Source organism: Trichoderma evansii (assembly GCF_050947405.1).
Source record: "Trichoderma evansii strain SZMC 28006 chromosome Unknown GGI43scaffold_11, whole genome shotgun sequence".
Classification (NCBI taxonomy): Eukaryota; Fungi; Ascomycota; class Sordariomycetes; order Hypocreales; family Hypocreaceae; genus Trichoderma; species Trichoderma evansii.
The window spans coordinates 1-13855 of NW_028145195.1; the positions used below are offsets into that span (position 1 = coordinate 1).

Here is a 13855-nt window from a genome sequence, read left to right on the forward strand (position 1 = left end):
ATAAATTATTTTATTAAATATTAATATTTTTATAATATTATATAAAATATAATATAAAAATAAATTTAATGTTTTATATTTATAAATATTAAAATTATATAAATAAATAATAATAAAAATATTTAAAATAATTTTATAAGTAATATTATATTAATTAATTAAATATTAAAAAATAAAAATTATATAATAATTTATAAAAAAAAAAAAAAATTATTTTAAATATTATATTTAAAAAATTTTTTAAACAGGCTTAAAAAATAATATTTAAATTAAAAATTATAAAAAAGATTTTATTATTAAATATTAAAAAAATAATAAAATTTATTTTTTTTATATTAAAAATTATAATAATTATTAATATAAAAAAGAATATATAATTTTTATTAATAAATTTTTTTATATTAAAAATAATAAATAAATTATATATATTAATAAGTTTTTTTTTATTAAAAATAATAAATATATTATATATTTTAAATTTATTATTAATATTATTTATATTTATAAATATATATTTAATTATAAAAGTAATTATAAAAAATTTATTTAATATTATAATTATTATTAATAAATTAATATATAAATTATAATTTATAAAATTAATTATTAAAATTTTTATTAAATTAAATTTAATATTTTTATTTAAAAATAAGAAACTAGAAAATTATTATAAAATGATTATATTAAGAATTTAAAAATATTAATTTAAAATTATAATAAATAAAATTAATTTTTTAAAAAAAAACTAGATTTAAAAATTAATTAATTTTTTTAAAAAAAAATAAATATTTTATAAAAAATAAATTTATAAAATAAAAAAAAATATAAAAAAACTTATAAATTAATATAAAATTTATTATATAATTAAAAACTTTAATTAAAAATAAAAAATTAATTATTATAAGATTTTTATAATAGTAATTAAATTTATAAATTATACAAATTTTTTTATAATTATTATAATATATAATATAAAAATAAAATAAATAAATATAAAAATTATTTTTTTTTATAATTAAATTAATAAAAAAATATATATTAAATAATTAAAAAATTTTAATAATAAAAATAATTAAATATATTATTTAAAAAAAACTTTTTATAAATTTAAATAAGTATTATAAATTTAATATTAAATTTTAATTATTTTTTTTATTAAATTTAAAATATTTTTAATTATATTAAATAAAAAAATTTTTATAAAAAAAAAATTATTATTATAATTTATATAAATAATTTATTTTTTATAAAATTTAAAAAATTAAAAATTTAAAAAATTAAAAATTTAAAAAATTAAAAATATTTTATATTAAAAATTTAAAATAATTAATTTTAATTATTATAAATATTATTTAAATTTTTTAATTAAATAAAATTAAATTTAAAAATAAATTATATTTTTATAAAAAAGTTATATTAATAAAATATTTTAAAAATATAAAATAATAAATTATAATTTAATAATAATATTTATAATAAAAGTTTTTTAAATAAAAATTTTAAATTAAATATAATAAAAAAATAAAAAAATTTATATATAAAATAATTTAATTTATTAATATAAATAATATTAAATATAAAATTAAATATTATTTTTTTAATATTTTTTTATAATTATTTTTTTAATAATTTAAAATATTTTTATTAAATTATAATAAAAAAATTATTTTTATTATTTAAAAAATATATAAAATTATATATTTATATTTAAAAAAATTTTATAATTTTTATAAAAATATATTAATATAAATTATATAAGTAATAAAATAAATAAATAATTTATATATAATTATATTTTTAATTTAAAATTTAAAATTATTAATTAATTTTTAAAAAAATAAATAATTATTATATTATTTATATATAAAATTAAATAAATAAAATAAATATAAGTAATAAAAAAACATTTAATTATAAAAACTTTTATTAATTTTATTATTTATTTTAAAATTTATATTTTAATTTATAATTTTATATATAAATAATTAAAAAATTATTAATTTTATAAAAAATTTAAAACTTTATAATTATATTAAATATATTAATATATAATATTATTAAATTTATAAAAAAATATAAAATAATAAAATAAATTTAAAATATATTTAATTAATAAATAAAATAATTAATAAAATAGTAAAATTACTTATTATAAAATTATTTTATAAATTTAAAAAAATAATTAATATTAAAAAAATATAATTTAAATAAATTATAATTTATTAGCTTAAATAAAAATTAAATTTTTTTATTTTAAAATTTATATTTATTTTAAAATTTATATATAAAAAATATATAAAAATAAATTAAAAAAATATAAAAGGCTTATATATAAAATTTAATTTATAAGCTAGCTTAAATAAAAGTATTAAATAAGAAAAATACTAATTTAATTTATTCATATAAATTATATAATTATATATATATAAGAGGTCCTGTCCCTGACTTTATTATTAAATAACTAAGTTTTATATAATATCTTTTACTATTATTCTCATCTTAACAATAAACTACAATACATTATACTGCACTTGCATTCACCTGCTCAATAAATCGCCACGGCTCGAGAATCGCAACACCATCCTATACATATGACTGTTATATACCCTTGTGAATAAGAATACAGTATACGAGATGATGGCTCTGCCGGTGGTAATCAACACTACAACAAGCTAACACCATCCTTTGGAGGGCCTTGCTCACTTCTTACCTGCGAATTTATGAGAATTGCCAACATACCAGTCTAAGTCAGCTACTCACCAATAGCCTCCACAAGCCATCCTACCTACTCAGAGAAGATACACAAGTCATGTAAGCTAGCCCTCCTCTCTGTTTCTCCCTTTTTCACATCAATCACTTTCTACGTGTGAGATTTTAAAGCAACGTAATTACGGACCTGAGCCAATTCTAGGCACCATTGGTGTGACAGCGTCATTGTGAATGCTCTTGAGCAAATGTAAATGCTCCCTGGCCAGAGTAAGCTTAACTGAAACGAACTAAATTGTTGATCAGCCATCTGGGTGACTTTGCTGAGCATCCCCGGCGAAATTTCATGCCGGATTCGACGTCCAAAAGAGATCTGACCCTCCTGCATTCCTTGGATCCTGCATTAACAGCACTAAAAGCTGTCAATCCCTCTGCAGTTGCATAATCCGACAGATGAGCAATCTTGCAGCTCTAACCCCGGGTATACCCTATTGGTCGCCTGTGTACTATGAAATATTTGATGGCGATGATATAGACACCGTACATATTAATTTAGACTTCACCTGCGCCACAACCTCAGCATTATATCGGATGGCTTCCAAGTTCGTTCATATGCATACAATTATTGACCGTTCTGACACTTTTACACTTCAAATATAATTTTAGTTTGAGTTTGATTTAGATCTTATTGTCCCTTTTATACCTACTTTAAGCAAGAGCGAAACACTCAAGCCAACACAACGTCCAAGTTAGCGCATGGCTCTGAAACCTGTCTTGTCTATGGAATGCATTTTCAATCATCTTTAATAGTGCCTATTGGGGAAGTCAAGGAAAAAATCGAATCTTTGCAACTGGGAGAGATACCGATCAAAGAAAATTTTAGTCGTCCATGAGAGTCAGAAATGCTCTTAGATCATATCCATCAGGCTGGTAACTCAATCCAGGGATTTCACGTCAAGACTACAGAAAATAAAGAACGGGTTCGTCGACAGGACAATGTTATTAATGCAGCTGTCGTGAATACTGAACATGGAAATCATGATGTCGCAAACGAGCGTCCTCTGACTTTCCAGTCTACAACCATTCAGAAAAAGTCATGCCGCCCCCGCCAGGTATTAATATTCGGTTGATATAACTGCGGTTAGTTGCTATGTTTTCTTATTCTTATGCAAGTTACAAGTTTGCAGGAGATATTTCTATGTAAAGGGTCATGTAATGGTTCACAATTCTATATCAAGAATCGCAATACTATATGCTCCGTAAATTAACATTTGAAGACATACTCTCATTTAATTCAGGCCAGAACATATATGTTAAAAGAGTAGTTTTCAAGTAGCTGTAATCATATATATTGTTGCACAATTAAAGTTATCATGAGTTATCAAAAAATAACAGATCGATACAAAAGATTGTTCGTGTATTAAATATACAATATCTAAAGTCAAACCTTGCATGAGTTTTCAGATTTAGCAATGTCGGTTAAAAGAACAGCGCACCAAGCTGTCGTGATTTATAAACAAAACTTATACATAAATGTTCATTTCTTTGTCTGAGCTGTGACATGAATGATTTGATTGTGCCCCCAGTCTAATCCAGCTGACCAGCCCTCAGAATTCCAAAAACCTTCTTTTGAATGTGATCCAAGGCCCGTTGCGCGCACTAGTGATATGATCGTACAGTTGGTACTCGCCTAGTCGATGTCTTCCATGTCTACCATTCTTAGTGCCGCCGCCGACATCCTGCAAACTCTCAACAATTTCAAAATCCAGCATCCAGCAAATGTAGGCCATCAAGAGAGAGGTTTCAGTGACTGCCAGAGACTTCCCTAGACATGCACGTGGGCCAATAGAGAAAGGCACTTGCGCCTCCGTCAGGTTGACCCCATACCGATTCTCTTTTTCTAACCATCGTTCAGGGATGAATTCGAACGGATGAGGGAAATACTGCTCATTGTGTTGGATACTGTAGATTCCAGTTCCGACGTTGGCACCTGCAGGAAGGTAATGGCCATCCACAATAGCCCCCCCTTTCGAGACTTCGCGAAAAGGTGCAGAGGCGACTGGCGGAGCCAACCGCAGGCACTCGGATATACAAGCTTGCAGATAGCGACATGAATTCAGTTTCTCACCGAGGCGGATATCTTCTCGCGTTGCAAAGCACGAGCGAACTTCTTTCACCAACCTTTCTTTCTTTTCTGGATCTTTTGCGAGGTAAAAGAATATGGACGACAAAAGAGTTGATGAGGTATCAGACCCTAGGTACGAATCTATCAGTACAAAAGAGGCCAGGAGTACCCCTACAGAGAGTGTGATTAAAATGTAATCAACTTACCAGCAACAATCATTAGGATGCTTTCAGCTACGATTTCGTCCCGACTTAACTTGTTGCCTGTGTCAGGGTCCGAGGCATCCAGCAAGCCAGAGAAGACATCTCCTTTCCGGGCCCCTCGAGTCAATCGGTCAGTCACCAAATTATGCACAAATCGCAAAAACTCCTTTCTTCCGTGTACTGAATCTTTGAATAGTTTCTTGTCCAGACGGCGAAATGCAATCATTGGCCATTGCACGATTACACTGACGCGCTGGTTCGATCTTCCGAGAGCTTCGGGGATATAGCGGTACCACGGACTACGAATGAGATCAAAACATTCGCCAAATACAATAGTTGTCATAAGGTCAAAGAACAAATTATCGCCTATTCAGATTCACGTAAGCTTGCCGTGTCAAAGAGAAGATGGGGGTTTTGGTTGCGACTAACACCATGTAGCCATGTTGAACGGTTCAGACCAGACAGATTTAGTTTCTGTATTCTCTGACTCGTCGTCTTCATCTTCAGAAGGCTTAGGGCACAAAACATCGCAGAATCGATCAACGAGCTCTAACACTTTTGGTTCGTACGAACGGATAGCCGAGTCGGAGAATTTTTGACTCAAAATGCGCTTTTTCCAGGCGTGTTCTTTCTTGTCTATTAGAGTAAAGGTGCTCGGGGTGTTATGTACCATTACAAGATACGCAAGGCTTTTCTGCATGTTTTTGCCATGGCTATATATATCTAAGTCGCATATGTGTTAGTCGGCAGTATCGAATAAATGGATTTGGCTAACATCAAACCTTTGCAAGCTTGTGATGTATTAAATATTAAATAGTTTGGTGAATATCGGACATACGGGCATGCACCAACATTGTTAGCTTTTACCTATCTGGCTTAATAGAGAATCTGATATAGGAGCAATACAAACCATATTTCTGATGGCATTCCCACATATCGTGATGCAAGTCTCCGAGCCACGCATGGTACCCTCTACGAGACGCTGAAAGTTTGGCCCATAGGGGGCCGGGGTATTTGGCAAGAGGGTGAAAGTAGAGTTGATAAATAATATATCCAATCAACTACTGGAGTCAGTCTTTCTCAACTTTCCAAGCAAGTTGCTAAAATATTCTTCTGGGCTGCGCCTTACCGGTACTGACAAGAGTAACAATGGAATCGATATAAACAATGGCGGAGCTACACGGGCAGCGACTTCTAAGACTTTAGGAGTGTATAGATGCCACATATTGTGCGCAGCAGGCCCCGACGCGGCCAGCGAGAAGACCAAACTGCAGAGAAGCCGTCCAAAACAAGATACTGTGGATTATTATAAGAGAATGAAGACGAACAAGAAGAAAATAGGATAGAAGAAAAAGCGACGCGGAAGGTGAATTTTTTAAGGTGGGCGGATTACTGACTCGCCAAATCTCTTGCTATTTTCAGATTGCCCAAGCTCCACTACCTCTCTCACTCACTACATGTATCTATCCTAGGTATGTTATGTACCTGGGTATGCACTCTTCCCGAAACACTAAGACTAGGAGATAGTATCATATGTAAACACGGAAAAACTTCAATAATATCTAATCATACGATGGGCTAGCAGCGAATGATCCCTTGGTCAGCCCCAACTAACCCACTGGATCCCTTACTTGTCCCGATCCTGCATTCCCTGTAATTCCGACCGTTGGGAACCCCGGATTTCCACGATCCCGCATATCCATAGAGAATCCCGTCCCAAAACACTGTGCGCCTCACAGTGCACCTTTTATTTTTCACTAAAAATATCTCACTGCAGAAAATAACACAACTTAAACCAATTAAACCTTCCCTTCTTATGTATAGGCCCACTATTCAATATCTTGGCCATTTTTTCACTGTGTATTTATAAATATATATACTTATGTAACAGTTGCAACTGATTTTATATTTATTTTTGCAGCTGTTGCAGCCAATTTTTACAGCCAATTTCTGCAGCTGATTTTTTACAGCCGTTTTTTACAGCCGTTTTTTGCAGCCGATTTTTGCAGCCGATTTTTGCAGCCGATTTTTGCAGCCGTTTTTCGCAGCCGATTTTCATAGTTAATTTTTATAGTTAATTTTTACAGCTAGAGACAATGGTTTTCCTACCACCCTGCTGGGTCCCCGACATTAGCCCTCGAATTCCAGCATGGGTCACTGTCGGTGACTTCGTGCTTGATGGCAGACGCAATGGAGCATCCGTTCAACCACCATTAGTCGATGCCTCAGCAGGCAGAACCTGTACCACAGATGAGTTCTCTGAGAATGTGGATATTCTTGCAGCAGCATTACAACAAGAGCTTGGATGGTCGCGGGATGATGAAAAGTTGGCCGAAGCAAACGTAGTTGGCGTTGTATGCTTGAACTCGGTAGGCGGCTCTATCCGAACCATCTTTCCCATCACCTTATACCCCGGATAGACAACCAATCTGTGTTTAAATGGCTAAATTGTAATCTACTAGATTGACTTCCTGATTGTGTGCTGGGCAGTGCATCGTATTGGAGGAACTTGCTTGCTCATTTCAGCCTACTACAAGCGTGCCTGAAATTGTGTCGCATATGGAAAAGGCGCAATGTAAGGCATTGGTTGTCTGCGAGGAACTGCTTCCTGTCTGTAAGCAGATCTTTGAACGGCTTCCTAAGTTACCAGAAAAGATTTACTCTATGACTAAGAGTGCGTCTTTACGGGAAGCCCTTAACGTAAAGATCAAGAGCTTGGCACAGCTTTTGACAGAAGGTCAGGTCTTGCAAAAACTACCAAACCGTTGGATTTATAAAGGAGACACATTCAATGAGATTGCGTACCTATGCTCAACTAGTGGTACTGCAGGACGACAGGTTTGTTTGGCCAATCTCCTCAGGCGTTCATTTGCGACCAAATAGTATCAGTATCCAGCCTCGCTAACTTTGTGTATATGCGTCCAGAGTCTTGCTAAAATCACGCACGCCAATGTTATCTCCAATATCCTTCAAGCCGCTGTTTTTGAGGCCGAGGTGAAAGCCGATACCCCTCCAATAGAGGTAGCTCTTGGCGTGCTGCCTCCAAGCCACGGCTTTGGGCTTGTCTCCGTTCATTTAGAAGTCTTTAGGGGGAATACTGCTGTGCTTCACGGTAGCTTTAACATGCAATTGATGCTTAAATCTATCCAAGATCACCATATTGAGAGGCTATATCTAATAAGTAGACGCAATGCCCCAAAACTCACGGCCGAACAGCCAACCAATTTTATCTATCAAGGTACCTTCAGTGGTGGCCGCTCTGGCCAATAACCCTATTCTATTCCAATTATTCGACCTTTCATCGATCCGAGAAATTGTTATGGGGGCAGCTGCATGTAGTGACAGTCTTTCTAAGAAGATGTATTCATTGCAACCCACATGTAAGATTCTTGCAGGTTACGGTGAGTCCGCTCTCACTTCTGAGGTTTGGTAGGATACAAGAAGACTGATAAAGGCATGCTACGCCATCGAATCCAGGACTGACTGAATGCGTATCTCCCGTAACTTTAACTCCTCGTTCAGACGTTACCCCTGGATCTAGCGGATTACTATTACCTTCGGTGAGAGCCCGATTAATTGGTGCTGAAGGGCAGGAAATTACCGAGCACGAGGTTCCTGGAGAGCTTCATCTCCAGTCACCGACACAAATTCCCGGGTATCTGGGAGAAAGCGAGGAGGAGGATGCCAAGTTCCTGGTCAATGGATGGCTACCCACTGGCGACATTGGATTTTTCCAAAAAGGATCAAACGGCAACGAGCACCTATTCCTGGTAGATAGAGTGAAGGATATGATCAAAGCCAAAGTATGTTGTCTTCGTTTGAAAAGCGTCCGCCCTACACAATTGGAAATGGCATCCCCATATTGGCTAACCTGTTATCTTTCGCGGCGATTATAGGGTCTACAAGTCAGTACTTCAACTATTGAAAACGTTCTCCGCCTGCATCCTGCTGTCAACGACGCAGCAATTGTTGGAGTTGAGGATGAAATGGCGGGTGAACGTCCGTTGGCTTTTGTAGTTACCACTAATCAGGACATTACGGACCAGCAACATAAAAGTCTTCTCCTAGAGCTTGATCAATATGTCCAAAATCAGCTAGATGAAAGCCATTGGCTCCGCAAACGAACCTTCTTAGTTGAAGAGCTACCAAAAACAGCAGCTGGAAAAGCATCGAAGAAGAAACTAAGGGATGCGGTTAAGCGATATAATTTAAAGGCAATAGAACCGAGCGTCTCCCTCAAGATAGAATTTTGAAAGACGCAAAATGAATGAGTTCATTCTATATTTCCGTCTCGTATTGAATACTCTCTACGTATTTTATCCACTTGCAGCTCGTGTACAGCCGTCAAATGTAATTATTAGAAGAAATAAGGTATTGTAAAATATATGTGTTTTTTTTTTATCAGACAAAATATATACGCACCGACGTGCACACAAATATTTAAGGTGTATACGTAAAATCTCAAATGCTGTTGGTTTAAAGTAGCAATAAAAATATAATCATGCGTATATGCAAATTGATTGAGGTTTGTTGAGCTATACTGAGCCAAAAATAAGACATATTCCACAAACCCACATCGATTAAGCAATATCCTCCTATACTAATTTCTGAGATTACAGAAAAACGAGAACCCACTTCAGTCTCGGATATCTTGGCATGTTCTAACCGCCAAGTTCTATTCTCTGCCGAGCCAGCCAAAGACTAGTCGTGCTCTAACCTCCTGGTCTCCCTTACGAATAAAATACTTGACGGCGCGATATCGCTTCCCAACTATTTGGCAGAATTCCCAGAACATGTTATCCCTGATACCGACCTTTTCACCGCTGCCAGCAAAGTGGCCTGGAATTCCCTTTGGCCCTTCCGAGAGCCAATTCTTGAGCAGGTATGGATCCAGTGGCTCCCCAGCTGGATTTTTGGGTTTCAAATCAGACGACAAATCAACCCACCAGGAGCGTACTCGCACCTCAGTACCAAAATAACCACCACCCATGACAATCTCTTTACCAGTTCCGTCGAAAGCATCGACTTGTCCTTTGAGACCAGCGGCTGCCTTAGTGACAAGTAGACCCTTGACTCCGTCTTCATTTGCGGTTTCTTGTACTGTCTCAGTAACATTTGCCACCAGCATGATTTTGCGGATAAGGAAAGGGACGCCCTGAATTGTGAGCGCTTCTTCCAGGTTATCCGATAGCTGTCTGTCCTGTTCGGTGTAAGTCACGAACGTCAATTAGTAAAAATCGGCAAAGAGCATCAGGATAGGAAGACAGTTTACCAGAACCCATTATCCAGCTAGATTGCCGATAGTTACGTCCGCTGGTGAAGCCATTATAGACTATACGAGGCAATTTTAATCTACCGTGTGTATATTCGGTTACTTCTAGAGTGGCCACACAATTGGATAGAGCTTCTGTTTTGGTATGCGTAATAGTGCACCGGGGTACGAATGAATAAAATTTGGAGTGGTTAAGGGCAGATGCCAGCTAGCCAGTGGCGTGACTAAAGGCTATGTGAGCGAGGTAAATCTATATACAAATTTGACCTTTCAGTAGGTAGAAACAATGCACTCCTGAATAGGATTAATGAGTCTCGGGTAGCTCAACGCAATCGCTAGTACATAGTGGCGGAATTTACTAACAAGGGGTGGTGGGGTGGAGATAGTGCCTCCGGATCCTCGGGGAGGGAGGGATCTTAGTCAAAGAACTAAGGCGGAATACGGGATCGCCCTTGTTGTGGCCCGCGCGCCACACGTAGCGAGCCAGAACCCACGTGCATTAGCCTGCTGTTAAACTACCCCTGCAGTAGCGAGGCTGAGGGCGGACCAAGGATGAATCCTTGGTCGGGGACTGTCGGATGAATTATCTCGCCTGCCAAGATGATTGTTGAATCCTTCCTTCCTTCAGATCTAACTGCCCAAAATATTGAGGGATTACGGGATCCCATTCTCACAGAATGCGCCTCTATAATTCGGTTTTGCTTGCTGTGACTCAGTACCGTACAAAAGCTCATATAGCTGATTAAACGGCTGCCGCAACGTACCGTACACTGCGCGCTTAGTCCACATACGTCTCCATTATCACTCTGCTTTGGGAAAGGACCATCACACCAGCGAAAATGGCTGCAAATCACGGTTCCGCTGGCCTGGGGATGAGAGTGGGCATCATCGGCGCGGGCCCGCTGGGTGTTGTAGCCGCTAAGAACCTTGCTGAAGTAGGCTTCCAAGTGACCGCCTTCGAGCGTGCCGAGGGTATTGGTGGTCTATGGCGGCAGACAACCAATACCAAGCAGACTAGCGTGCTGCCAAATACGTATACTAATACTTCAAAATTCACGGTGCGCTTATTCAGGGTCGTGCTGGTAGTTAATGCTCGCTGCTAATAAGTTGTCGGATTTTCCAATGCCAGACGGTACGTTAACCATACTGAGACGGAAAAAAGCTATAGGTGACCGTACTAATTGTGAGCAGACTATCCAGTGAATCCAAGCGCAGATCAGATACAAAAATACTTTGAATTATATGCCAAAGCTTTTGATATTAAAAGGCACATCCGATTCTCGGTAGAGGTTATTTCAGTAGCTTACGATCGCTCCACAAAGAAATGGCGCCTGGCTTTCCGCCCAGTCGGCAGTACGGATGAGCAGAATGACGAGACTTTTGACTTTGATCGTTTGGTTGTGGTTACTGGTTCTTTCAAAACGCCTTCAATTCCAGTCTTCAAAGGTCAAGAACAGTTTAAAGGAGAGATACTTCATTCCCAAGCTTTCAAAGATCCGACCAAGTACAAGGCCAAATCAGTCATCGTAGTCGGACTAGGCAACACTGCGGCAAACTCTGTATCGGCTCTCGTCGATGAGGGTGCTGAGCGAGTGATCGTCTCACATCGCCATCAAGCTGTCATTATACCGCGCGTCACCAAGGAGGGCAGAGTCCTCGAGTTTACGCTCACGTTTCGACTCTTGACGCTAATTTATCTGCTTCAGAGAATCAATAAAGGACTGGCCGCGACCATTGTAGCGAGAGAGTTTGGGAAGCTTCAAGATGCATGCTATCCAGCCTTGAGAAAACACAAGGCATGTGCAGATGGTAGAAAATTGCCCGCTGCTCACGCTATCCAGCCGGTGGTCAGCGATGATTTAGCAAACCATTTCATCGAAGGAAGGTCAGTAGCTACCCCCTATCCCCCTTGTTTGGTCTAGATTTAGGTCTCACAGGGTCCAAAGAATTAGAATTGGGTGCTATTTATCAACCTATGGGTTCTTATCAGCTCTAACGATCTTACATGCTTGTGTGACGTGACATATCTTTTACTGACCATAGACTATAGAGCGGAAAGTGCACCTGGTATTAGCTCTATCAGCGTCCCCAGATCTGTCAAATTTTCCGACGGAACAGAAGCAAATGACATCGATGTTATTTTACTCTGTACTGGCTTGAAGCCTGATTTGGGTTCGCTGATGCCCAGCGAATTCGACCCTTACAACCCTAACCTCGCGCCCACGAGCTTTGGAATGCTCCCGTCGCGTTATACTGACCAAAGACGAGTCGCTCGGTTATACCAAGGCTTTATCTCGCTGCAGGACCCACATCAATTGGCGTTTTTGGGATCCTGTATCGCAAAACGGCCTAACTTTCAACTTTACGACTTGATCACAATGGCCCTAGCGCAGCTCTGGGTCGGTAACTATCCATTGCCGCCACAAGTCGAGATGGAGAGCAGTGCCGATGACTTCATAGAAGATCTTGCTAAGCTGATCAAAAAGGGCGACGTCAAACTGACGGGCATCATGGGCGCCATCGAGTACGATCAATGGCTGAATGACGTCGCGGGAACGCGTATATACTCTTATCTAGGCAACTAGTTTAGTATGGATTGTTGGAGGTTATGGTGGAACGACCGCAAGCTGTACAACACTATGGTGGCTGGCATTGTTTCGGCTCATTTTCTAAGACTGTTTGAGAACAAGGGCCGTGGTAGGAAAGCTTGGCCTGGAGCGAGGGACGCCATCATGGAGGCTAATGACCGTGCCAAAAATTGGAAATCGGAGCACTTTGAGAACAAACGAAGCCGCCGTTTTGGCTGGGTCGTTGAGGTATCCACGGGCGAGGAATTGGCCTTCGATGAGTAATTCGCCGGCAACACCAGGTGGACAGAGCCGGTTATGGTCGCGTGGATCCACAACCCAAAAGCATAGCCCAGTTAGAGGCCGTCCTCTCAGCGACGCGTGCTTCCGGTGGATGAGAGGGGATGAGCAAGTTGAATGGATTGAACATTCCGCTGGCCCATAAACGTTTAATACGGATGCATTGCCCGACCAGAGATCTACGACCTTCGCAAAAAGTTTGGGAAACTCTCTGGAACCACATAAAATTACAGGAAGAATTGGTAGATTTGTGGTGTTGGGTTATTATCTTCAGTAGCAATGGTGGCAAGAGTGGGAGTTACTTATGCAATGGGTAATACGATATCAAGCTGAGAGTTTTGAATGAACAAAGTTTTGGATACATATTGCGCAGCTTTAGCTTATTTACTAACCGCCTCCAGGTAAGAAGATAACACAAGCAGCAAAACTGCCTGGACCCGTAAATTGACCAGCTGTCTGCAAATAACTAGCGCGACCATGTCTCCTATCTCTTCATTGTAATGGGATGCCGCAGTCGTGACACTGACAACGAAATCCTGGGCTATCTTGTAAAAGAAGCAAAGCTATGCCAAACTCTGCCTTTTTTTACTTGATGTTACCGTCGTAAATTCAGCGGTGGTATCGAGTGGTGTGTGTTACCAGATCAAAGAGAGGTAGCTTCAGAGCCAAAGATGTACCAGCA

General features: G+C 37.3%; 4 protein-coding genes across 4 annotated transcripts; 2 read left to right on the top strand and 2 right to left on the bottom strand.

Annotated features, from left to right (window-relative positions):
- Nucleotides 1-4291: 4291 nt before the first annotated feature.
- On the bottom strand, nt 4292-6259 carry GGI43DRAFT_427597 (cytochrome P450; the record flags this gene model as incomplete). The annotated part of the gene is made up of 5 exons (XM_083208837.1): nt 4292-4960; nt 5038-5400; nt 5464-5757; nt 5945-6095; nt 6164-6259. The coding sequence occupies 5 exons, from the start codon at nt 6257-6259 to the stop codon at nt 4314-4316; spliced, it is 1551 nt and encodes a 516-aa protein (XP_083060006.1). The 3' UTR covers nt 4292-4313.
- Nucleotides 6260-7130: 871 nt separating this feature from the next.
- Nucleotides 7131-9287, top strand: GGI43DRAFT_427599 (uncharacterized protein; the record flags this gene model as incomplete). Its single annotated transcript, XM_083208838.1, has 7 exons — nt 7131-7376; nt 7497-7523; nt 7561-7872; nt 7960-8215; nt 8283-8435; nt 8512-8837; nt 8931-9287. The coding sequence occupies 7 exons, from the start codon at nt 7131-7133 to the stop codon at nt 9285-9287; spliced, it is 1677 nt and encodes a 558-aa protein (XP_083060007.1).
- Nucleotides 9288-9629: 342 nt separating this feature from the next.
- GGI43DRAFT_427601 (uncharacterized protein) lies at nt 9630-10360 on the bottom strand (the record flags this gene model as incomplete). The annotated part of the gene is made up of 2 exons (XM_083208839.1): nt 9630-10234; nt 10343-10360. 2 exons carry the CDS (start codon nt 10358-10360, stop codon nt 9710-9712), a joined length of 543 nt encoding a protein of 180 aa, XP_083060008.1. The 3' UTR covers nt 9630-9709.
- Nucleotides 10361-11145: 785 nt separating this feature from the next.
- Nucleotides 11146-13528, top strand: GGI43DRAFT_427603 (flavin-binding monooxygenase-like-domain-containing protein; the record flags this gene model as incomplete). Its single annotated transcript, XM_083208840.1, has 5 exons — nt 11146-11364; nt 11414-11438; nt 11498-12191; nt 12357-12830; nt 12897-13528. The coding sequence occupies 5 exons, from the start codon at nt 11146-11148 to the stop codon at nt 13156-13158; spliced, it is 1674 nt and encodes a 557-aa protein (XP_083060009.1). The 3' UTR covers nt 13159-13528.
- Between the last annotated feature and the right edge of the window lie 327 nt (nt 13529-13855).